We start from the raw sequence: 25,838 nt of genomic DNA, 5'->3' as shown, positions 1-25,838 counted from the left end.
GCAGCATATTTGAAATTTAAATCAACAAAGCCAGATACATTGGCCACGTCGACTAGTTCACCGAGTAAACCCAGAACACACAACTACCTGTTTTGCATCTGGTTTGACAGAGAAAAGGGGAGGAAAACAAGCAGGGCAACACTCGAGCTCGACATGTCGTGACAACGGCTTTCCCTTTTTTTGTTCAGAGTGCACAGCTCTGAACAATAATGTGCTTTCCCGACACATTTTGCAATATTGCAGAAGAAATTGCTCAAGAATTGAAAGCACAAAAGAACAGGAGGTGCGGTGTCAATACAAGTTTTAGAATGAATGCAACTGCAGAAAACGGTTTGTACAACTCACATTTTATTTGCAGCACGAACAAAAGGGGTTCTGCAAAATATACTTTAAATATTTACATTCGCACACACAACATCTCCTTTGCAGTTCTCCCGTCTTTTTGTGTTTTTGTGAACGAAGAAGACTGGTGTTGCTCAAAAAAAAAAAAAAATGTTCCTCCCAAAAAGGTAGAAAAACAAGGATTTGATTCCAAAGCATCTGTTTAAACCATATAAATGAGATCATTGGATCCACAGATGTGTTAAGTGTTGATTACTTTCCATCATCAACTTGGGGTTCTCCATTTTCATGCAAACAGGTGTCCCAAAAGTCAGGCTGCTGGGTTGTGTTCCTCGTGAAACCCCTCACCCTTCACAGCCACGACCGACTGGTGCTGCTCTTCTCCGGTTGCACCGAAGCAACAGATCCGCTGATGAAGTCCATCTGCCACAGGGAAATGACTTTGTTCTGTTCTTATTTGAAGCCCAGGCCGGATGCATTTATTTCCCCTCTAATAGATCGAACATGAACTAGAACTGCTGAGACCAGGTATACTGGCTTTAACTTATTGTTAGCATGAACTCTCGCCGTCAGTTAGTCCATGTAGTCGAAATCCTCAGGGATCCCAAAGGCTTTATTAATGTGGTTGTCATCAAAGGAGAACTTCTTCTTCGTCCACGACTTGATGGCGAAAACATTGTCTGAAAGCAGAAATGACAATCTTAGTATACATAGTATAGATAGCAGATAGATAGTTGTGAGTTATTTGGATTGATGATTTGATTATTACTTCCTGAACATGGAATCATTTCTCACCAGTGAACCATTTCCAAAAGCTGGGGATGATTTGGGGAATTAGTGTGACTCTGGTTGAAGGCCTTAGTGACAGTGGGAGCAAAGTGCTCCAGTGTTTCTCATAAAACTCTTGCTAAGTGCAGATTTGATGCCATGCACCACTCGAGTAGAGCTGTGTGAGACAATCTTAGCAAGTGTCTTCACCATTGAGACTTAATTTGCTTTTTTTGGCACCTTCCACACAGAGATGAGGTGGAATACTTGCAAAGCCTTAAAATAATAGGCTTTAGTTCAACAGTTCACTCCAATCACATTCTTTGATATATAAATATCCTTGATGACGGATGCATTCAACCACTGGTGACTGTGGTATAAACTGTTATCAAAGCAGATCATTGAGAGTATGATATTTCTTGAATATGATTATGTATCTTGGAGAATACCCCTCGATAGTCTAACAGGAGAATGCCTTTATGTATCTGATGTAAGTCATTCAAATGTGCACAAATCTGAACTTCATTCACAAATCAGTTAATTTAGTCTACAAGAAGCCTCGATAATCTTCAATCTACATTCTTCTGCAACATGAACTTCCATTGATCGAAGTAGTGCCTTTTCAAAGTCATTCTCGGGACAAGCTAAGAGCTGTGACTGTGTCACCCAGCAGACAGTAAAGCAAACACCTCAAGCCTTATCAAGATCATAAATCAAACCACTCTGAATCATGCTAGTAATGCCTTTCACTTGAACCCATGTACTTCAGTTATGACAAGACAATATGCAGTTCAAGTACAGGCGATTAACTAAGTGCGAGTCTTTATGTACGGTCATGTCTTGGTTAGAGTCACCCAACATCATTTTTGAAAACTGAGGCCTGCTGTTGCAGAACAAGTTGTAGCCAAAGGCAATTAAATACACAAATCAGGGGTGCCTGCAGGAGTCTGTTGTAAGAAACTGCAATAACTGCAGCGACGCAGCAATAGCAGTACATGTTTAATATCTTGTTTAAAAAGAAAAAAAAGACAGCCACATTTTCCAACAAGCCCAGGAGATTCAGTTTTGCTTCGTTGATTTATGGTGAAAATGCAGCAGATTAATAAATCTGTCAAGATTGCGGCTGATTGACACAACTGACGTATTAATTGAGCTTCAAGTTGTAACAGGAGATCATTGCAGTTTGTTGTAGTTGTTTTTATGACAACTGTTGTACAAGTTACTGTGAGGAAACACTTATGTATTGGTATTTATGTGCAGTCGTGTCCGGCCCAGATGAGGGAACTAAAAAGCCACGGAAAAGGCAGATATGACTCATAGTTGCTTTAAATGAGTATAATTCTATGGAAGTGAAGCAAAAAATGTGCCAACAAAAACAGCTACAGGCAATGTTGACCCTAATGAGTCAAAAACACCACAGGGCTTGCTGGTAACCATGGACCCGGAAGGTCAGCGGTCGCCACGGTTACCGCCGAGGTCAATGAATGCACACAGAGCACCTAAGTGTTGCAGGGAGGGTGACACGCTGAACACAATGTGCCCTTACAGCTTCAATGCGCTAAAAAGTAATGCTCCTCCGACTTCTGGCCTGAAGATGTGGAGGCAACACGCCCGCAACTCATGATTAGAGCGGCAAGGGTCATTCATCTTCAATCATTCATCAATTAGTGGAAATTAATTGTTTTAGTTATTTCAAAAGCAATCTGATGACATCACGGTGGGTTAATTGACATTATCGTGGGCATTTTTCCCTATTAGTTGACATTTTATAAAGAAAACAATTCATACATAAACTAATATTTTCTTCTATTTTTAATGTATAATGTAGGTCATTAGTTGCAGCTCTGCCGATGATTATTTTCAATATTGATTAAACAGGCCAAATTATTCAATTTAGTAAAATGTAAGGAATGATTCATGCGACAGCTTATTTACTTTGTTGCAGCTCAATTCCAGAGGAAAATGAATGTGCAGATAAAATGACTCACCTGTCCACCTGGAAACGGCTTCTTTTGCAACAACATTCGACTTTCCTGCAAAACAAAGTGTACGATCAATATGAGCATTATCCATCATGTTTTTAATCATTGTTCACAGCGATGGGAAGGGAAGACTGTGCAAATGTAAAACAAATAAATGCATCATGAGAAATCCCAGCTGACGGTCTTTTGACCTCAGAGTAGAAATGATGTTCTATAAGAAACGTACTGCAAGTCTTATAAATATAAAGGAAGACAGAAAACACAGTGGGAAAGTGGACGTTACAGAAAACAATATCTTTCTAGAGGAAAGTGTGGTCACTGACGTGGTGTTTGGGTAGCTGCAGCCAGTGTATGAATGCTGAGTTACTATTACAGTTAAGCCTCCACCTCCCCTTCAGCTGGAGCTGGAAAGAGTCCATCCAGAAACCTGACAGAGCTGAACTATGTGCTCCAACTGGCTCGCTGTCAAGTTTTTAGTTATGCATTTTGCGGCCCATAAAACTGGAACAGCAGGTATGATCATTATGTTGCTCGACACCTGGAATAATCACTATATAAAATAACCTTTGGTTGAATCCATATTAACCATCAACAGACAATCCTGCACCCTAAACTGCAGCCAATATGAGATATTTTTGGTGAGTTTCTGCCTGAAAATCTGAAGAGTGAAGCACTTGATCAGTGGTGATGTCTCTAACTGCCAGCAACAGTCATTTCAGCATTCAGTGAGCATGAAAACCAGGAAAACAAACATGAATATTCACAAACATATCACAGCTGCAAGTGGGAGGGACTGAGTTAAATAACTTCTGACTCATGGACATGCATTAGCCTGGATGACTCATTTTCTAATCTGTTGTCCCTGGCCAGATGTTAAAAGGACACCCTTTATATAATCATGGAGAATTAATTTACACAACAGGTTAAATACCTTCATAATCAATAAGATGATCACAAACAAGGTTTTCATTTGGTAATGTAAGAATTCCAAATCATTCCAAAACCCAATAAATATGTACTGTTCCCTTAAACATGTAAATAGGACGTGTGAATTCATGTCCAACCTTTTAGTTCCGTCACACCTGCCATGAATATATGCCTGTGGCTGCGATTTCTTTGTTTGTTTTTAACCCCACCTTTAAACCAAATCAACCTACTATCTATAGGTGTGGTAGCCATTATCAATCATTTTGACCTGACAAATCCAACTTAAATCAAACACGTTGTTTGTCCACTCGTCGACACCGACTACAATCTACAAATGTTTTTAACTCTTGGTGAAATTTGATTTTGGCTCAGTGCTTATACTGTATATGGGCGTGGCCACCGCTGGAAATGAGTCATGCTATGCAGAGTGGAGGTCTGAACAGGTGAGTCTTGAGCCTTTTTTGGAAGGCAAGGCCATTTTATTTGTATAGCACCTTTCAACAACAGGGCAAATCAAAGTAAAACATTAAAAACATTGGAGAAAAAAAAACCATTAAAACAAGCCAATAATAAAATAAAGTTTAACATTTAAACATTAAAAATAAATAATGAACATATAAATAAAAAATAAATATGGAAGATGGCAAGTGACCCTGCTGTCTTCCAGATACTTGAGAGACCCTTTGGTATTGACTGATTTGAATTTGTGAGAGTAAAGACGATATTTATCCTTTAAAAATGTTTGTTTAATGTCCAATTAAATAATTATTACTCTGCATCGTTGAAAGTAAATTTCCTTAAATAACTCTTAAATTAAAAAAAAAAGATATTGATGGTTAAATATATGTAAAGCAGAGTCTTAACCGTTGGTGGAAGAAGTACATTTACTTCAAATTAAAATAGAAAATGTCCCTGAAGCAAAAAAAAGTACAGTGAGTATTAGCAAAAATGCACTTTGAGCGGTTTCACCACTGGTCCAAACAGTGAACCGAGGCCTATGACATCTGCAGAACAAGTCTGAGCCCATTCTGTGAGCAGCTCAGCAGTAGACAAACCAATGTAATACACGCCGAGCGGAGCGCCACACAACTCACAGCGCCGTTCGGTTTCACTGAGGGAAGATGTTATCTAGAATCAAAGCTGTGTGGTTGAAAAAGAAACACACCAGGAGGCAAGCGATGCATGTGACGAAGCACAAGTTAATCATGGGTTAATCCATTGAGTCTGGGTGCATTCATGGTCTCTAGTACATAGAACATATACAGATATATAGATAGATATAGAGAGAGACTGAGATTTACCATGGCCTCAACTTACAGTGGAAACAGATGGCAGTTAATACATTTTAAAAAATTATCTAATATGGATACTCCATTTGCAATTTTTTCTTTAACTGGCATGTTTTGATTGATTGTTTTCTAATGGCCACGTTGTGGACTGAAGATTATTATATTAACTTATATGTTATTATACATCACCATTGCTGCTTTTATGTCCTTGAGTGCTTTGAAATGCGAAATAATGAAATCCATTTATTTATTCAATATCTAAAGAAGGAGAAAAAAAACGTTTTTCTTCCTGTTCAGATAGCTGTAATAAAAACTTTCCTGGGATTGCAATTGGGAATCCAACAGCTGTTGCAGTGATTAATCTTGGGAATAAGTTTATCACAGAGACTGAGTTTCTGCAGAGGGTCTGACAGTGTGATCATGAAGTTAGTTCTCTGGTGTTTTACATATCTACTCATACAGGTTAGAGAACTTTTAGCTGTATTGTATTGTGTCTAATGCTCAATAAACTAGAAATTCATCTGAAAGTCCAGCTGCCTTCGGCATACTTTCACCCCAGACTATAAACTACAGCCACAACATTTAGATTAATCTCAACTTCTTCAAAACACCCGAATGTCTAAAGTGATTTAGACAGGAATGATTTGCCTGCATGTCCATAAGTAGCAGGTGACATATTATGTGCGTCATGTTGGAGTGGGAAAAAAAAACAGCATGCAGACTAAATGCATGCCTGGTGTCCCAGTAAAAAGAAGTGCAGGTAAACAGACCAGATAGTTTCTACGTGCACATAAAGGTAACACACCCTCTTTACAGCAGGTCAGCTGTCACATGAACTTAAGGATTTTTGTAATACCACTAATCGCCGTGTGCATTGTGTGAAGAAGAGGTGTGTCAATAAGTGATGAGGCCGGAGGTCAGACGGTTCATTTAGACTGCAATTTAAAACTGACATGCGAACAGAAACAGAATGCACCATCTCAGCAGAAACACTCTTCACATGTACCGTCTTGTATGAACATGCAACCAGTTTTGTGGTTCTAGCCGACGGCTTAAAACCGACATAACCGCGTATCTTAAAAAAGCATCTCAAGTGACCACCTGCCGTCAGTTTTCACTTCCTCATTCACATTTGATTTTAACCGTGAGAAACTGTGAGCCAGCTGTTTGAGACGACAACTACAGAAGATTATGTATGATTGTGTGACACACAGGCAAGTGTTTGGAAGACTTGCTGTTCTAAACATACATACTATGTGTTCACCGGGCAGTCTGTAAATTCAGTAGTGCCTCGTTCACTCGACACGACTTCAACCCTGATTTTTTTCCACTGGATGACAGTTTTTGGATCTCCGGGACAAAAAGTTCCAGATCGGCAGCAAATCAGCGTTGGCTCGGTGCTCGCACTTTGGCGCCCGACTGCTACGTGTGAACTGTTTAAAGACGCGAGCCAATAGGCCTGCCGGTGCATCGCAGACAAATCCCAGATATCTAGCTGGCTAAATATCTGGACCTGTCAGGGAGTCTGTCGGTGGGGGCCGTGACAGCACAAGACACAGATGGAAGGGAAAAACTGGTGGAAGGAAGGGGGGGTCGCCTGGTCTGCAGCCTACCTTTGCGTTTGCTACATGGACCACAGTTAATGCTACTACACCTAGGGGTGCTGGATCTTTGCAATAGTAGAGACGTGTGTAGACGGGCCGTTACGTGCAGCCAGCAACGTCAACAGGCATGCCTACGCCCACTCACTTCTCATGTGGTTTGGTGATAAAACGTAGTGTTGAGACCTCATCGGGGGTCTCTCCCGGTGAGGGATCATGTAGGGCGTGAGCCCAAGTCGCCCGTCAGTCAGGAAGTGTGAAACCCACTCAACCAGCCGTGTAGTGTGAACAGTGCGGACATCTGACGACTTTCAATAACGTGTAGCGTGAAGTCCTGGACTTCTGGCATCTCTTTAATGCACCTTATTTAGAGCTGACTGAACATCCAAAATAGCTTTGGAGGAGGAATTTTTTTCTCTCTCACATCCGGCTTATGTTTTTTTTTTTTTTAGCACTGTGGCGTAGTTGATTTTGATAGATGACCAAGATCATTGCAGCACTGATTATTGGAGATTTTTCCTGGCAATTATCTAAAGTACATGTATGAGTTGGATGATTAATGTGCTGAATACTTGCCGTCTACACTGTACCGAGGTGTTATTTTAATCACTCCTTTATCTGACATTCTGTGGGAGGCTGCACTGAAATAGTCCAGCTCCTAATGCCCAACTCATTATCGGGTGTGAAACCACGTATAAGTGTGAATCTCAAGTTGTTTGTTTCTTGGACGTTGCCCAACTCTTCCCCTCCGCCTCCGTTCTGAGTAAGAGATATCCTCAGTGTACGCATAAAAAGCCACTGATGTCAGGATTCAGTCTCCATCTCTTTCATTGGTCTAATTGTATTTTTTAAAGACCAAACATGACTCAAAGCTTTCAGCTACAGTCACGAACTACAAGCTCACACAAAATACATGTTACACATGTTTCTTGGACTTTTTCTTCTACTTCTGTCATGACATACACTCAGTGCTTTGATCAGTTAAATGGAAGCTTTTATACAATGTAATAAACATTTTTGAGAAAAACAACAAGAAGTCATGTTACATCTGTACTCACTCATCTCCTCCACGACCTCGGGGTCACATTCTCTGTACTTCTCCAAATCGGCCTTCAACCGAGTCCGCTCCTCTCTCAGAGCCTTCACCTCTTTGAGCAGCGAGCTTCTCTCCTTCTACACACAGAAATCATTGATGTGTTTCTTTTTTTAAATCATTTTATGTAAGAAACATTGATCTATTCCTCCATACACGGTGTGGAAGCAACATATTCTTACTGTGTCTTGACGTCCTACTTTCGCTTGTTCAACTGCTTTCTGTACGGACACTTGCCGCTGCTTTGCTTCAGAAATCTTTAAAGTAAAAGAGTCTTACATTAGTCATATCCAACTGTTGCCAAGAAGAAAAATAGATGTGTACCCAATAGAGATTTCCCTGTATTCTGCCATAAAATCAATACTATCTTTGTAGTGTTGAAACGAAACCTAAGATAGACTGCTCACAGTTCACAGTGCTGTAAATTGTACTATTAAAGCATGCTTGTAATTAATTTGGGGGAAAGAACGGAAGCTGGGTAATTTGTTTTTCATATGCATTTTGGAGTCAACAAGACAACAGTTACATTCCACATTAAGAGCCTACAGTTGATCTAATGATCATCTGCTCCGGCCCATCATGCGTGCCTGTATATTACAATGCTTACGGTATAATCACACGTCAGATTGCTGCGCTACATCATATATAACGGAGGAATCTGGTGGCCAACATTCTCCAAGGAGTCACCACCCTCACACCATCTGTCTGCCACGCAACAGGAGAACGAAATGGGAATCTCTCACAAAAGTTTTTTTTTTGTACTCGACAATTTCTGTTTCTGTTTGAATATATAAAATGAAACGAAAAACACAAACAAATCCATCAATAATTTACGCACTTTGCATATTTCTCTCCCCAAAAAGAAGTGCCTTCTGGGCTCGTCATACGCTGACCTCGTTTACTGTAAACTACAGTGAGCAGTGTCTTCTAAATATAGAAAAAAAACAAGCTTTGGTGAGAATATGCCTCCTCGTTTCATAAAGTATAGGTGTTTTAAATGGATAAATACATGATCTGCTCTGGAGACAGCGCAGCATAGAGCAAGATGTTTTCATGTTCTTTGTGGTTGGTTAAGTAACATCTGCAGCGTCTGAGGTCACTGTGTCCTCACCTGGCTTTGAAGCTCCTCCAGTTTGTTCTTGCGAGCATTCAGGGCCTTGCTGGGAAAGGCCCAGTAGTAGTTGGATGTACCCACTCGTTCACAGTCCACCATGTTGTCATCCACCAGGCTCTGCAGCACGTCCTTCACAGACATGGGAGCTTAAAGCAGCAGAGAGAAAAGCACCTCCTACATTAAAAGATACACAATTCTTCATTTTCTATTATTACGCTGCCTTCACAGCAGTCGATGCCATTTGTGGACGACTGATTTATTGTAGAGAGTCCGATTGTTTCCGAGCTTAGAAGACTTCAGGCGATACGAAACGCATCTGGTGTTAGGTAGAATATCACTTTCTACTGAGGATTTTAAAATAAATTACAAGTCAGCATCAGGTCTTATTTTGGCAAGTCGTACCACTCCAATGTTCACACAGCTTAACCCACACATCTGCGGCCTATCTGGCCGTGTTTTAATGCTATCTGAGAGAACACAGAGAGGATGTAACGTGATACTCCCACGCGTCTTGCTTGGCCGGCCCAGAGTGAAACTCAAAGAGCTTGTTAAGGCCTGAGCTGTGCCTGAGAGGATGTTGAACGGCAGCAAAAAATAAAAGCTGGGATTCAAAGTGGAAAAACTCTGGCAAAGCTCGACCGAACACCAGCATGTGCATGACTCCAAATCTGTCTTTTTCCAGCCCTTTGTCTCTTTGCTGTTTTTAATGGTTACAGTATGTTATTGCCGCTCTTTATGCAATTTAGCCACGATCACTCACTTGGCCCCTTTTTCTCACGTTCTCCCGTCAAACAGGAAAACGTGCCCATAACACAGATCTCTTGTTGCCCCTCCCCCCATCACCGAGCAACTACATCATGCCCAAGTAAGGGGGGGGGACAAAAACATGCGCTTTTAATCACAGCAACACGATCCAGTTTCCCCAGAATAATGTTATGTCCACTTTGAAAACAAAAATCCCCTCACTTCACTCAAACATACACAGCACAGCTTTGTTCCTCTGCAGGATTTAAAATAGTATAGTAGAATCCCTCAACAGTCGTAATGTCCGGCTCCATTTGGACATCAAGGGAATGCGTTTTATTTAAAAACCAAAAGGCTTTTAAAGAGTCCTCTGCACCATGAGTTGATCTGGTTCTGCTTATACAGACCGAATACAGTTAAGATGGCAACAGCTAGTCCTGGTTGCCATGGTCATGTTGCAAGCATGTCACCACAATGTTTTCAAGAATGCAAGAGGGCAACACACTGCCTGTCGACACCGACTGTACGGTGTCTGGAAATAAAACGGATGGTATTTTACTTACAAAGACCATTGCTGGTATCCATGCATGTTTTATCCCATTTATTACTCTTCTAATAAACCACAGGTCTGTTCATAATGCTCAAAAACAAACCTTGTTTCATGTCTACCTGTTGAAGGAACAGAACTAACTAAATTTGAATGCGACAATTCACTGTTGATTACCATTCAAATATCTGCCATTTAACGGGATGAAAGATGAGGGCAGTGTGGTAAACGGGGTAAAACGTGCAAATAAAATAAACATTTTATTTTTTAAAACAGGGTGAGGTCTCGACTAAACTTTGGATTTGTTTAATTTATTAAGTTATAAAACAGTGAGGGAACCATGTTTTCTTAAACAGGCAGCAAACCTGAACAGTGAACGCACCATAAAGAAAATTCAGTGTTAATAATATTTCTCTACTCACTTATGCCTTTTGTCTTCGGAGCAATCTTCTCAATGTCTTTCAACTGAAACACATCTTTCTACGAAGAGAATGTGGGAAAATAATAAAGAAACAAAGTTTTTTTTAATTAAAGTTTCGTACAAAAAGGAACTATTTAAAACAGTCTGGATCTAGTCTTATGGCTGCACTTTCTGGGAATTAATACAACTGATATATTTATGGATTTATAGTCATCATTGTTTTAAAATATATATAGTAACATGACTTGATGACTTTCATGGTATTTGTATTCACAGCAAACTTATAGTAAACTAAAAATACTTAAATTTCTGTAACTATTTTTAATGCAAAAATGTTTGTAAAGCACTTTTAAAGTTTGTTTTATTACTAGTATATTAATAAGTAACAAAAAAAATAACTTCCTTTGCCTGGACTTAAACTGTGATCTTTATTAAAAATCCAGCATAGAAAGCAAAGAAAGCCTCATATGGTTCCTCCTGTAAACCGTGTGGTCACATTCACATACGGGAATCTCACCGTTTCAAAGAAAATCTCCATCATGCGAGTTCTCTTCTCCTCCAAACTCAGTCCTTTCTTCTTTGACTGAAAAGATAGTTCACAGTAACATACAGCCTGGGTCGTTTCCCTCACAGCAACGGATACACCATTATATTATACACGGACTTGCAAGCGACAGTAAACAGTGTACACTGAGCTTCCATCTCATTGCTGTTGTTGTTGTTGTTACACCTGTAGCGCTCATGTCGCTAAATTAGAAATAATCGAATGCTAGGACACCAATACTTGAATGACACGTAGTTAGTAATATACGTCTTGTATTCTGGCCAACGTAGGCCACGGCACACGTACTTTTGTCACGTAATTGTCAGTTGCCAGGTAACTGACGTTAACGTTAGCTTGGAGCTAGCTTGCTAACGCTGGCTTGCTAACGCTAGCTTGCTAATGCTACTTTGCTAATACTACCTTGTCAATACAAGCTTGCTTAGACTAGCTTGCTAATGCTAGCTCTCTAATACTAGCTTGCTAACGCTAGCCTGCTAATACTAGCAAGCTAGTATTAGGCTAGTACTAGCCTGTACGTAAGCGTCGGCGTCGCTGACAGCACTATTCCATCCACATGGAAGTAAAGGTGAACGTCTGCTTACCATTTTATTGCGTTGGCTGTGGCAGCAACGTCCGCTGACATTAATGTTTTGATGTAATATAATGCTGCTGCTATGTCCGTAATCCAGACGAGGAAAGCCAGCTCTGAATTTCCCGCGGAACGCTGTCACGGGGCCTCTGCTGCCTTTAGGGCTCCTCGTAAATTCCACTGTTCGCAGTATGGGAATGTAAATTAATACAAAAATATTGTTGCCATGGCGATTTTTAGAGTATGTTGATTTTAAAAGATAATACACGAATATCTTAGGTGTGCTATAATATAATATGGTACAGTTAACCGCAGAAAACGGTCGTTTTGGCTGGTTAATGTCGATGTTCACGTTAGTCGTGAGAATTCCCGACCGCTAGGGAAGGCAACATTACTTTAACGGGGAGGAGCGATGTTGTTCGTCACCTCACGGTTTTCTGACGCTCTCTGCTGTTTAATAAAATACATTGCTGAAATTGCAAATTGCTCATAATGCTACGTTTTCAACAGCACGCTCATAAAAAATGTACCTTATTACAACATAAAGTAAGTACAGCACAAAATCAATGACAAAATTATTTCCTATGGGCACTTTAATTCCATTTGGCATTACAAATATAAACAAGACAATGGAAAACAAATAATTTAACAGGATCGTGTAGAAAATGGATGACCAAATTCAGGATAAGTACTGAAAATGGTTTGCTTGAGGACAAACACTTTTTGACTACAGTGTATTCTTAACAACAAATTTGGAACATTTTGCAACTTTTTTTTTTAGTATAAACAAATAGTTTTCACTAAAATACAACTTGTTGGTTACAGATTCCTTTTTTTAAAGACAAAGAACACATGGAAAAGAGTGAAGGTGATCCCACCTCTGAGTCAGATTTTTTTTTTAATTAAACCTGCTTTGCAGCACGATGAACAAACCTTGTCACTGATGCGTCTGAGCACTGAGTTTATTTTCAAAATTTTTAGCTGTTTACTTGAATTCCATTTGTTTGCACATAATCACACCAGATTTAAAAGTCAACATATCAACTGTCTTTTGTGTGGTGCCTTAATTGATTACAACACAATTACACTTGTTTTGCACACACAAATGCACTACATCATTTTGTTAAAAAGTCACTTTACTACTTTAATCACCACGTGTGTGTTAATTTAAAGTGATAACAAATTCCACAAGTATTGTAGTTCAAACAGTGCTTCCATTTAAAGTTTCTTTTGGTGATTTCATGTGTCAGCTTGAAACATATTTATACATTGTGCACAGTCTTCTAGTGTTTATTAGTAAAAACAACATGCACAGAGTTGCCTAATCATGCTCTAAAATACTCTGCTACCTATAGTAAGTGCAATATGTTTCTCTTTTATAGTGGACAGGCAAAATGTGAAGACTTTTCAGGTGACTAACATACATTTGTTCTTTAATTTCAATCTCCAACCGGTATTTTTAGGAACAAGTGCAACAGCTTTATTTTTTCTAGTTGTCTTGCCACGTCAAAGCAAGTCAAGAGGTCTAACATAATTATGTACAACGCTTAAGTTTTATTTTTCACATCAGTGATATTAAGATGGAACGTGAACAAGGCTGTGAATGGACCCTTCAAAGCACCAACTCAAAGCACCAATCAGCAGCAGCCGTCTCGTGAAACCTCTCAATTCAAACCAGGAAGAAGTCTCCGTTTCCACGGCGCCAGGCGGGGATGTCGCGGCCACACAGGTGGCACGACGACGGCGTGATTCAAGGATGAATGGGTGATCGAAATCCACCAGTGTGTGTGTGTGTGTGTGTGTGTGTGTGTGTGTGTGTGTGTGTGTGTGTGTGTGTGTGTGTGTGTGTGTGTGTGTGTGTGTGTGTGTGTGTGTGTGTGCACTGAGAGAGAGAGGAAGGGCTACTGCAGGTAGCGGTAGACTTTGAAGCAGTGGTTTCCGGAATCTGCAACCACAACATGTCCGTCAGAAGTGAGAGCCAGACCCTGGGGGCCGTACAGGGGGTCTGCCGATGTGTTGATGTAGGACAGGAAGGAGCCGCTGCCATCAAACACCTGAGAGAGAGACAGAGAGACAGAGAGAGACAGAGAGAGAGACTTGGTTTGTACAATAAAGTCATTAAAATCAACATTATGAACATATAATTGCAGTTTGATTCCTTTACTAAAAGTTGTATTTTTTAATTCCATGTTTTTTATTGGTGGATGACAACGTATTTCTGAGAGTTTAGAGTTGGTATGATGCCAAACATCTCCGATTTTAATAGACGCACTGCTTTGGGAGAAAGTTACATTTTTCTAATGGGTCAGAATTTTACTCTCCTTTCTGTTTTTTTGTGTTTTTTTTTCTTCTTTTTTGTCCAAATCAATATCAGAAACCAGTGTCACTCAGTTAATGTAGAAGTTGTCATGGTCTCTGTTAAAGCAGATGGCATACATTTTGGCATGGATGTGAGGGTTTTTATTTTTTTTGTTTTTTATTTTGGAAGCCCAACCTCAGCTCCTTTAATAAGTCTATAATAAACTGTGTAGCCAAAATACGGACACTCAGACCCTTCAGGACAATAATGTCACCATTGAAAAAGCAGCTTCCAAATTGTAGATTTAACTATTTTCCACCACTCACTTTGTCATGTTGGCCTCAAGGGCATATAGATGCTATATCCCTGGCTTCCACTAGGGGGCATTCCTGCTGTTTTATGCGTTTGGTGCAATGCATCAAAAATAAATGTTGCTAACTAGTGACATATCCCAGACTGACATTAATCATACAGAAAATAATTAAATGTGTGCTGTTACGTAAGGAAACAGGCATTTAAAGGGTTGTAAGGATGTTTGCATGTAAATGAATGCAGCAGCAGCAGCAGGTGTTCACCGTGTGCTGGTATAATGAAGGCTCGTTGCCCTGACCTGTATCCTGCTGTTGCCCCAGTCGGCCACGATGATGTTGCCGTTGACGTCCACCGCCACGCCTGTCGGGGCGTTGAACTGGCCGTTGCCTTCGCCGTTAGATCCAAACTTCAGCAGGAACTCTCCTTCTGTGTTGAACACCTACAGTTTGGTTTTCAAGACAAAAAAAACACAGTAAAAAAATCTTTACAATAGATATAATAATATAAAATCATACAAGCCACCGTTTCTAGTACTAAAATATGGACCAATTAGTATTTATTCTTTAGTTGTATTCTTTACTCAACTCTTCGTGTACCTGTAATAAAATCCCACTGCTCTATATATTATATTATATTATATTATATTATATTATATTATATTATATTATATTATATTTCACCTACCTTGACAGAGTGGTTGTGGAAATCTGTCACGATGATTTCATTGTTGTTGTTGACGGCAGCAAAGTGAGGCCCTAAAAAAAGCAGCAAAATCAAATGTTTTAGAAAACAACCGATGTTTTGCTTTTTAGACATGCAAATTAATAAGAAGCCAAATGAATTTCATGACAAAACAAGAATGTTCAAACCTCTTTATGCCTGATCAGTGGAGCTACATGCTGTTTTGAAGACCGTTATGTGTTAAACTGATATCGCTGATGTGTCTAAAAGTTCCCTTCTTATTTATTTATTGAAAAAAACAAAAACCCCTCAGAAGTCAAAGGATGATGGATCTTTATGGTTCCTGGCATTCGTCTTCATTCCACATGCAGGTGTGAGCCGGCTGGACGACGACGACTGTAAGGGGGGGGTAGTGCACATATTACCATTGAGTGTACCTGCAAACTGCCTGTCGCCGTTGCCGCGGTTACCGAACTTGGTGACCAGCTTGCCGTTGAGCTGAAACACGAAGACGCAGCAGGACTTGTTGTCGACCACGATGACATGGCCGTTCCTGTCCACCGACACGCCTTTAGGGCCCATCAGCTTCCCCGAGCCGATCTTGTTCTGAGGAATGTTGGAGGTTTTAAGGACGGGCCCTCAGGGAGCACGCTCCACGTTTATATGTCAACCACAGTTTTTCTGCACGTGGCAGTGTATTAATCTGGCATCATTATCCAAACGCCATAAAACTACAATCAAACCTGAAAAACAGTGGTTGAGAGAAAGGCAGTGTTCAACATGTTTATCTATTGCAGCCCTACTAAGCAGCAAATTAAGACGATTCCTATGAAACTATCCAAAGCACAAGGCCAGAACTGTTGATTTTCACTATTAAAATCTGCACTTTTACTAATTCAGCGTCTACGTTTCTGAAAAAGACTCAAGAATGGAGTGAAAATCTGCATGCGTTTACCTCTACACCGTCCAGAAATGGGCAAACAAGGTCAGAGCACAAAACGTACAGTAATGCAGCCGATTTATCACTTGAATGATTGAAAAAGACTCACAGGAGAATCATTCAGCTTCTGTCTACTGTTGTTGTTTCTAACTGAACATCAGATATCGTCTCAAAGTGTGAACTCACCTTGAACTTGCCTTCGCTAGAAAAGATGCTGACCCATTTGTTGTCGTAGTCGGCGATGATGATGTCGCCGTTGGGGTGGAGCGCCACGCCGGTCGGCCGCTGCAGCTGACCCGGAGTCCTGCCGCGCACGCCGAAGCGGCTTCTGAACTGGCCTTCGTTGGAGAAGATCTGCATCAGGAGACACGTGGAAGGTTGATCACAGGAGCAGGACGTTTCTGCATGTGTTCATGTCATTTATAGACGTCGTACCTGGACACACTGGTTGTTGCTGTCTGCTATCAGCACCTTCCCCTGAGACGAGGTGGCCACTCCCTGCAGGTTAGTGAACTCCCCTTTGTTTCTTCCTTTTGTGCCTAAAAAACACATCAGATATATATTAGTAGTCTCATACGTTCTATCGATGACAGACCATTAATATCCATGAACTCAATCAGGAGACAACGTGTTAACAGGAGCAGAAACGTAGATTTACATGTTATTATTACTTATTTAAACGGATCACCTTAAAGTCAAGCTTATATTAAAAATGCTGAGCTGAGGGAGGTGAGGGGAGGTGAGGGAGGTGAGGGGAGCTGAGGGAGCTGAGGGAGGTGAGGGGAGCTGAGGGGAGCTGAGGGAGGTGAGGGGAGCTGAGGGGAGGTGAGGGAGCTGAGGGGAGGTGAGGGAGCTGAGGGGAGGTGAGGGGAGCTGAGGGGAGCTGAGGGGAGGTGAGGGGAGGTGAGGGGAGGTGAGGGGAGCTGAGGGAGGTGAGGGAGCTGAGGGAGCTGAGGGGAGGTGAGGGGAGGTGAGGGGAGCTGAGGGGAGGTGAGGGGAGGTGAGGGGAGGTGAGGGGAGCTGAGGGAGGTGAGGGAGCTGAGGGGAGGTGAGGGAGCTGAGGGGAGCTGAGGGAGGTGAGGGAGCTGAGGGGAGCTGAGGGAGGTGAGGGAGCTGAGGGGAGGTGAGGGAGTTGAGGGGAGCTGAGGGAGGTGAGGGAGCTGAGGGGAGGTGAGGGAGTTGAGGGGAGATGAGGGGAGGTGAGGGAGCTGAGGGGAGCTGAGGGGAGGTGAGGGAGTTGAGGGGAGATGAGGGGAGGTGAGGGAGCTGAGGGGAGGTGAGGGAGCTGAGGGGAGGTGAGGGAGTTGAGGGGAGCTGAGGGAGGTGAGGGAGCTGAGGGGAGGTGAGGGAGTTGAGGGGAGATGAGGGGAGGTGAGGGAGCTGAGGGGAGCTGAGGGAGCTGAGGGGAGCTGGGGGAGCTGAAGGAGGTGAGGGAGCTGAGGGGAGGTGAGGGGAGCTGAGGGAGGTGAGGGAGCTGAGGGGAGGTGAGGGAGCTGAGGGGAGCTGAGGGGAGGTGAGGGAGTTGAGGGGAGCTGAGGGAGGTGAGGGAGCTGAGGGGAGGTGAGGGAGTTGAGGGGAGATGAGGGGAGGTGAGGGAGCTGAGGGGAGCTGAGGGAGCTGAGGGGAGCTGGGGGAGCTGAAGGAGCTGAGGGGAGGTGAGGGGAGGGGAGTTGAGGGAGCTGAGGGGAGCTGAGGGAGGTGAGGGGAGCTGAGGGGAGGTGAGGGAGTTGAGGGGAGATGAGGGGAGGTGAGGGAGCTGAGGGGAGCTGAGGGAGCTGAGGGGAGCTGGGGGAGCTGAAGGAGGTGAGGGAGCTGAGGGGAGGTGAGGGGAGGGGAGTTGAGGGAGCTGAGGGGAGCTGAGGGGAGGGGAGGGAGCTGAGGGGAGGTGAGGGGAGCTGAGGGGAGGTGAGGGGAGGGGAGGGAGCTGAGGGGAGGTGAGGGGAGCTGAGGGAGCTGAGGGGAGGTGAGGGGAGCTGAGGGAGCTGAGGGGAGGTGAGGGGAGCTGAGGGAGCTGAGGGGAGGTGAGGGGAGCTATAAAAAGTGTCCTCTTCTAGGTTTTGTTTCCCGTCCATGAAGGTTGAATGTTGGAAGTTTTCCATCTACTACTCCTGCGTGGCGGCGCTGCACTCCAATTCTACATTTACGTCGTCACCTGAAGCCATCATTGAATGGGGTCAGACCCGAGCCGAGGACTGGGAGTCAGACCCGAGCCGAGGACTGGGAGTCAGACCCGAGCCGAGGACTGGGAGTCAGACCCGAGCCGAGGACTGGGGGTCGGACCCTGAATGAGGGAGGGTCGAGTCCCATGACTGGTCCTCGACTCAGAAAAGACTTGTCCTCTCCACTTAACGTAAATTGATTTGATCAAATCAACGGGAATTAATTTAACAGAAGTTGAAATTGCATGCAAGCATTAATAGAATCAGTCATTAAACAGACTTCTGTAGCGTTTTAATCATTTTAAATATGTGATCCGACAGCAACACACCACTTTCTCATGCTACAGCCGGATAAAAGAATCCAGGAGTGACATCTACTGACCGATCCTGAAGATGAGGTCGTCCTCGATGGGGTTCTCTTTCCTCCTCCCCGTGCTGTACATGCTGGCCGGCCTCTTGATGGCCTTCTGCTTGATGTGACTGCTGCCCGGAGACTTCAGCCTCTTCTTGACGCCGTCCGAGGCCGACGACACGTCGATGGATTTGGTGGCTTTAATCTTAAAGGGGCTTCCTCTGATGTGCTGCTCGTACAAACGCAGCGATAGGCTGAAAGTCCCCTCTCTGGGAGCGGAGAACAGGTACTCGTACGTGCCGTTCTTGTTGTCCAGGATCTCCCCGTCACCTTTGCTCCCCTCGGCCGAGCACATGTCAGCGGTGATGACCGCGTTGCCCATCTTGCACAGCTCCCCGTCTTTGTCCTTGGTGGTGATGGTGATGGACGTGGGGACGCCCACCACGCAGTGCCGCAGGCCTTCGCCCGTCGCCACCGTCTCGGAGGCCACGGCGTTGGTCGTGACGATGGTGCCCAGGTTGTGGACGGACTTCTTCAGCCCCTCCGTCTCCGCGATGAAGTCCAGCTGGTGGTTCTCGCCGGGCTGCAGAGGGAGCTCCTGGCTGGCGAGCTCGCCGAGACGCTCGCTCATCTGCTTCTTCACCAGCAGCACCTCGGCCTCGCTGCCGTGGCTCAGGGCCTGCTCCGTGAAGTTGCAGCTGCTGTTGATGCCCTCCTGGCCCTGCAGCAGAGTGTCCAGCTGGGCTTGGAGTACCTAAAGCACACACCAGGGGGCAGCATGGTTACATAGTGACGACTGTATAGTCCACATGGAATAGCAGGAGCCTGAGGAGGTTTGAACTAAACACCAAGCATGCTGCATGACATTTAAGAAGGGAGGGGTCTTAGCTCATTCGGGACAAAAACATAACGTCATGTGATTCTGCAAAACTTCCAGAGCGCCGCTGTGACCGACCATGAAAACATCTGTCAGATATGGAGACGTCTTGAAGAGATTTAGTAACTTATTCATCGATGATCCAATGTAGTAATCACACACACACACGCTGAACAATAGCAATCAAAAGTCATGCATTACATCATCACAAGTCAACACAAGAAATCTCTCTTATTTGTTGCTCATGCAACTCAACAGATTTGCCTTCTCCCTCCTCATCTCTGGAACATCAGCATGCCGTCATCCAAGCAAACCGAGACTCACCCACATCTCCCCATCACACTCCTCTTCGTCTGCCACAAGAGAAGCCATTAAGTCATTTATCCCGTCTGCTATCCCTTTAACTCATTCGCCCTCTGGAGCTCTGAGAACTAGCGTACATCCTGTGAGAAGGACGACGGTGAGCGGTTTGCAGCACGAGGAGAGGAGCTGTTCAGTGTTCCCTCGCTGCACATGACACACCCAGAAGTGTGCGTCCAGTACAGTGGCTCCATCTAGCTACCACACAGCAGATGTTTCCCCTGTGAGGAGTTCACCATAAGCAACCCATGTGAGGGTGAGTGGGTGTGTTAGGGTGGGGGGGTGTTGTGCACCAGCTCCCCCCCTTTCTTTCTGCCTGTTAATCGCCTATCAGACCGGCTGAGCTCCTGACACAAATCCACAAAAAACAGCCTGATGACTGGCTGTGATAGGGCAAATTATGTCCAAAAATTAGGATAATACGCATTTGAATTAATAACTTTATTGGATTAATTCTTTATGGATTATTTCCTAAAAAAAAATCTGAAAGAATGGATCAGAGCCTCCAGTTAATACGGCAGAAAATGTCTTGATAAGAAACACTGTTCTGAGCAAACATCACGTAACCTCCACACGCGTTACTTCACCTTCTGCTTGAGGCCGTAGTTGACCTCCAGCTCCATCAGGAGAACGCTCTTGCGGACGTTCAGAGTCTTCTGCAGCTCGTCAAAGGTGGCGTGGATGTCGTCCTCCATGGAGCTCTTCTGATTGGTCAGCTGCTGCAGGATCTCCGCCAGCGTCTGCAGGGCGGAGTCGATCTCTGGCAACCTGGGAGCCGGGGACACATGTTTGCTTGTGTGCACACATAAACCAGTGAGATGCTGCTGTATGAAGTGTGCTCTACCTCTGCTTCACAGCGTCCAGCTGGTCCTGCAGCGAGGCCTTGTGTTGCTCCACCACGTCTTTCAGAGGCACCGTTGGGTGTTCTCCGTGTTCGCCACTCGTACACTCCTCACACATGGCCGTCTCGCAAGGCAGGCAGTAGAACTCCATGACCTGAGCGACAGGAAGGAGTAGAGATGGAGTACATGTGTACGTCCCGGTGGCTTACAGGTAGGCGGCGCTCTTACGTTGCCTCCATGGTTGGGACAGGAGAGCAGCTGGCCCGTAGCCACGGCGGTGATGTGGTTGAGAGCGGCGGCCTCCTGGCTGCAGCTGTCCGGCGCCCGCTGCAGCACGTCCATCAGGTTGGTGATGAAGAAGTTGTTCTGCAACGCCGCCACACCCTTCTCCGGCAGGATCGAGGTCTGGCGGCACACGGGGCACGACAATGTGAGGCTGTGGGCCGGGATGTAGTTCTGCAGGCACCTGGAGGAGGAGGAGGAGGAGGAGGAGGAGATGAAAAGGTGGGAGCATCTTAGTAGAAAGTTAATGTACAGTAGATATGAACTTCTCCCTACACCAAGTTTATTTTCCATAGTTTTTTTTAATTTTCCCTTTTCTTCAAGAGAGATCTGGTCAACCATTTACAGAGATAACCAAAAAAAAACAGTTAATTGTCAGATATTTGACCTGAGAGGAGGATAAACGCAGGTGAAATGAGGCCTGTGGTGCCCCCTAGTGGTCAAATAAGTAAGACATGTTGGTGCTGTGTTAGAGAAGCTGATTCTATTGAGATGATTCCTATATTCCCCTTCATTTATGGAAATGTTGGTGAAAAACATTCTCTCAATACTATGAACTAAGCTTCACACATCTTGTGCACGTGTGCTTCTGTGTGTGTGTTGGCTCCATAGACCTGGAAATGTCTCCTCTTCCTGTCAGCTGCAGACTCATCACATTATACCACTGATGCTTTGAGAACTACCTTAAAGTGCACCAGGTTTTTCACGCTGGCCAGCAGACTGGGTCTTAAAGGGACAGGCGCTAACGGAGCCTTTCAGACAGACTTCATGGGAAGAATAATGTGTTTATGAACATTTCAGCCTGTAAGCATGTTCAAAACCCGAATGTATGAACCTGAAATGAGCATGTTGTTGGATGCAGTCATAATACATTAAAGTAGAGCCTTTCTGCCATTGAGGGTTTTATATTACACTTAATATATTCATTTAGATGCTCTAGGATCTCGTTTACAACTACACATTATTGTTAAATAGGTGCTGCCAGTAGAAAAAGCTGCACGATGCTTACAACTTTTCTTCACTTAAACCACAGCGTGAAATAGAGAAACTGCTATATTGTTCGATGTGACTGGAGAGAAGCAACCAGAGCAACAAGGGCCAGTCGGGCACCGTCCACGGGTTTCTCTTTTGTGTCAGAAACAAAAGGCTGGTTGTCAGAGAGGATGGCACCAACACACCCATGTTAACAACAGACAACCACACACCAATGCATTAAAGGCCACACTGTCCATGAAGTATTATTTCTACATCTTTATCCCAAGCTTCTTTTGCACATTTAAGCCACGAGACACGGCGTACGCCGGATCAGCATCTCCACTCACCTCTCACAGAAGGTGTGCAGGCAGGGCAGGACTTTGGGGTTCTCGTAGCGGTCCAGACATATGCTGCAGATCAGGAACTGCTTGTCGATCTGGCGGACCACGGGGCTGGGAATAGTGGAGCCTTCACTGGCCATCCTAACACCCTGACATAGGAGTCCCTCTTCCTCTTAGCCAGCACCCTGCAGAGAGGAACAGAGGAGGGATGAGCCAATCTGAAGGCTTGTGAAGATCAGTTCAAAGCAGAGAGCCTCCTTCCTTCCATCCACTCAGCGAGAGGAAATGCCAACAAACAGATGCAACACCCAAGAGGTTAAACTGAGGTCATGGCTTCAACATCAACTGTTCATTCGTGATCTGACAAAATAATCTGTCCGTCACACAATCTTCCCTCAGCAGACGGATTTTCATTCTTGAAGCGCTTCTCCATCTTGAAAGTTCAGACAATTTTCCCCAATCGAGCACCATTATAACAGAGACGTCTGCAAAACTACTGACACGACATCTCGGACTGCAAGGACAGCCATGCTCCATTTTCATTTTAATCCATGGGAGGTTTTAAAGGAGTAAATCTTCACTTTATCAGTGATTTCTAAGATCCTGATGTCATCCTCATGTAAAGTCTATGGGCCAGCAGCAGAAACAGGAATGCAAATGTGTGGTGGAATCATCATCATCATTCAGACATCTTGCCTTTCCTTGATAATGATAGTGGAGAGAGAGAGGAAATGAGGGGGTAGAGTCGGGGAATGACATGCAGCAGCCAGGATTCAAACCGGCATCCCATTGCTCAGGCCTTTCTCATACTGTATACAATCTGGACCTACAAACGTTAAGTTATAACAATGTTTACCCCCTGTACAGTTTAATGAGCAGGTTTATTAGGTATGGAACCGTTTTTTATGCCAGGCTGTAAACTTGTTTATTTCTGCTGTAAACTTGTTTATTTCTGCTGTAAACTTGTTTATTTCTGCTGTAAACTTGACACGGGAGTCACTTTATGATGGAGTTGAGGAGGAAGGACCTAGAATACATTTCCATACATGCCTGCATATGTCTGCATTACCAACCAGGCAGAGCAGACATCCAGAGTCTAGTCTGCAATTAAATCATTCAAAAAAGCATTATTGTCCATCACAAGGTGATAAAACACAGAAACATTCCATAAATAAATGAGAGCAGGTACAAAGCAAACTGTGTATAAAGGAGTGACAGTCGGCCTCGTTTAACATGGATGTGTTGCTGTCAGTTCCCTGCTGGGCCCGAGGTGATCTGAGGAGGAGCTGAAGGAGCTGAAGGAGGTGAAGGAGGTGCCCTGAGTGATGGACTCCTGCTGTCTGTAGACGTCTGACAGTTGGGTTTGATTTCTGGATACATTCTCGTGAGTTTCTCTTGCTTTTTTCTCTGAGAAAATAGTTACCAAGGTGTAGAAAAAGCCTCATCCATATCTGAGGCCTCAGGAGGTAAAACCATTCTGCATGATGGGAGGAAAGTCTCAGCAAATAAAGAGGTAGCAGAGGATTTATCCGCTACGTCTCTGGTGTTGGGAAGCGGCTCTGCAGCAGCAGTCGGAGCGAAGCATTAAAAAAAAGCCACTTTGAGTGATGAATATTTGATTAGAAAGTGAAAGCGAGGCACTTTGTGTTCAGCATCCGTCAGCGAGCGATGGGGACGCTGAAACTACAAAAATAAACAGTGTGATGCCTCCTGGCTGCAGCATCGGTTTGAGCTGAAGCCTCCGTTTCCTGCTTCCTACGACAGAATGTCTGACTCTTGTGTAACGCTGCAGCCGGCTTAGACACACTAAGTGTGTCAGTGCTTTTTATTGTCTCTTCACATTGAAGACGGGCAGAGAAACAGGCCAGCTCTGCTGCTGAGAGGAAACCCTCAGGGACTGTGTTCTCTCCTTATATCCCTCTAGTCCCTCTTATACAAGCCTCCCTCCTCCCTCCTCCCTCTGTCTGAAAGCAGATATAAGAGCCTGTAACTTGGGAAGTGGATCAAATGACTGTCATAATGAAGCCGTGATGCCATCAGCGGGGCATTACCAACGTTCCCAGTATGTTACACCACAAATCCTTGCACTTGAAACAGAAAACAGCAAGGAACTGTAGCAGCAGAATGATGACTCACACAAACATCAGTAAGATGTTCACCATCGGAGGCTAAACACACACTCATGAATGTCTGAAAAGCAAAGCTTGGCATGACAACACGCCTGCAGAGACACACAAGCTCCAGTCTCAGGCTGCGTGTCAGTAACTCACCAGCTCCCTGGGCAGAGAAACGAAGCCCATTCAACCTAACAGCCGTTACACAAGCCCAAACTCCTAAATCCTCCAGACAGCCACAACAGAGGCAGCAAGGTCGCAGCAGCCTCCGCTCTTCTTACATAATCACAATCAACGCAATGCTTCCTGCTGGATGGAGCGCTCATGGGAAAGGCAAACCCGGCCGGTCTGTTCTCTACATGCAAAACAACGTGAGCTCCACTTCTTCCAAACATTTTCCTCGTGGCTGGTTTTGAACGAAAGACTCACGGTGCTGCATCTGTGGGCAGATCAACAGGCGTCATCCACTCCAGCACACGCACACCGGACACGCCGGACACGCCGCTCCATGTGGCCCGGACCGGGCACCCAACCCCCTGAAGACGCCTCCGTGTGGGCTCCGACATGCAGCGGCGGCTCCTCCCGTGTTTGTGGCCACATGTGAGTGAAAGTTGAGGAGGGGCGATTCAGCCGGATCGTACTGAGGAGGAGTTTTTACATCATCTCTTCCCCCCTCCCATCCGTCCTCTCTTCCTCTCCTCCCATCACTTGCATTCCTTGCTCTCAGTCCGTCTCATCCATTCAGCTCTCTCTCTCTCTCTCTCTCTCTCTCTCTCTCCCCCTCTGTCTCCCTCTCTCCCCGTCTGAAGGAAATGCTGGCTCACTGCAGTGCAGCGAGCGTGTCCAGCATCGGGAGTATGAGAGTTCGGACTGACGTATGATGATCCCACGAATGTAAGAAGAAAGGGACATGGGTCTCCCTTCATGACTAATAGGGATCGTTCTGCCAGAGTGCATGCATGTGTGTGTGTGTGTGTGTGTGTGTGTGTGTGTGTGTGTGTGTGTGTGTGTGTGTGTGTGTGTGTGTTGCTGACTCACTGTACATGCAAAGACGGAGCCAAAATAAAAAGGGAAGGAGAGGGAAAGTCAGGGCTTAAAATTGAAGATGAAATAGAATCATGATTACATGACTACTAAGTATGACACACACACACACACACACACACACACACACACACACACACACACACACACACACACACACACACACACACACACACACACACACACACACACACACACACACACACACACACACACACACACACACACACACACACACACACACACACACACACACACACACACACACACACACACACACACACACACACACACACACA

The 25,838-nt window shown here is 44.4% G+C and overlaps 2 protein-coding genes across 3 annotated transcripts; both read right to left on the bottom strand.

Annotated features, from left to right (window-relative positions):
- mnd1 (meiotic nuclear divisions 1 homolog) lies at nucleotides 1–12,084 on the bottom strand. The gene is made up of 8 exons (XM_084005096.1): nucleotides 11,975–12,084; nucleotides 11,346–11,411; nucleotides 10,830–10,887; nucleotides 9,114–9,262; nucleotides 8,185–8,259; nucleotides 7,968–8,082; nucleotides 3,099–3,143; nucleotides 1–1,022 (listed from the first exon to the last, which is right to left on the bottom strand). Exons 1-8 carry the CDS (start codon nucleotides 11,975–11,977, stop codon nucleotides 916–918), a joined length of 618 nt encoding a protein of 205 aa, XP_083861222.1. The 5' UTR covers nucleotides 11,978–12,084; the 3' UTR covers nucleotides 1–915.
- Nucleotides 12,085–13,440: 1,356 nt separating this feature from the next.
- Nucleotides 13,441–25,089, bottom strand: trim2a (tripartite motif containing 2a). Of its 2 annotated transcripts, none has more exons than XM_084005039.1 (12): nucleotides 24,925–25,089; nucleotides 22,388–22,566; nucleotides 21,012–21,249; nucleotides 20,786–20,937; nucleotides 20,529–20,709; nucleotides 18,735–19,458; nucleotides 16,629–16,732; nucleotides 16,380–16,547; nucleotides 15,679–15,859; nucleotides 15,257–15,327; nucleotides 14,871–15,011; nucleotides 13,441–14,015 (listed from the first exon to the last, which is right to left on the bottom strand). In XM_084005039.1, the coding sequence occupies exons 2-12, from the start codon at nucleotides 22,519–22,521 to the stop codon at nucleotides 13,863–13,865; spliced, it is 2,247 nt and encodes a 748-aa protein (XP_083861165.1). In that variant the 5' UTR covers nucleotides 22,522–22,566; nucleotides 24,925–25,089; the 3' UTR covers nucleotides 13,441–13,862. The 2 variants fall into 2 exon arrangements, with proteins under 2 accessions (XP_083861165.1, XP_083861166.1); XM_084005040.1 differs by having other exon boundaries at nucleotides 15,691–15,859; nucleotides 24,925–25,088.
- Between the last annotated feature and the right edge of the window lie 749 nt (nucleotides 25,090–25,838).

This window comes from Eutrigla gurnardus, assembly GCF_963514095.1.
Source record: "Eutrigla gurnardus genome assembly, chromosome: 3".
Lineage (NCBI taxonomy): Eukaryota > Metazoa > Chordata > Actinopteri > Perciformes > Triglidae > Eutrigla > Eutrigla gurnardus.
Note: the sequence above shows the minus strand (reverse complement) of the source record. Positions and strands in the feature narration are given on the sequence as shown.

Coding starts and splice junctions, on each gene's coding strand:
- mnd1 (XM_084005096.1), bottom strand. Junction 8,083..8,184: donor AAGTAGGACGTCAAGACACA/GTAAGAATATGT, acceptor TTCTGTGTGTAG/AAGGAGAGAAGCTCGCTGCT. Junction 3,144..7,967: donor CGAGGTCGTGGAGGAGATGA/GTGAGTACAGAT, acceptor TTTGTTTTGCAG/GAAAGTCGAATGTTGTTGCA.
- trim2a (XM_084005039.1), bottom strand. CDS start 22,521: ATGGCCAGTGAAGGCTCCACTATTCCCAGCCCCGTGGTCCGCCAGATC. Junction 20,710..20,785: donor CTGGACGCTGTGAAGCAGAG/GTAGAGCACACT, acceptor CCCGGCTCCCAG/GTTGCCAGAGATCGACTCCG. Junction 14,016..14,870: donor GGGGCAACAGCAGGATACAG/GTCAGGGCAACG, acceptor TCTCTCTCTCAG/GTGTTTGATGGCAGCGGCTC.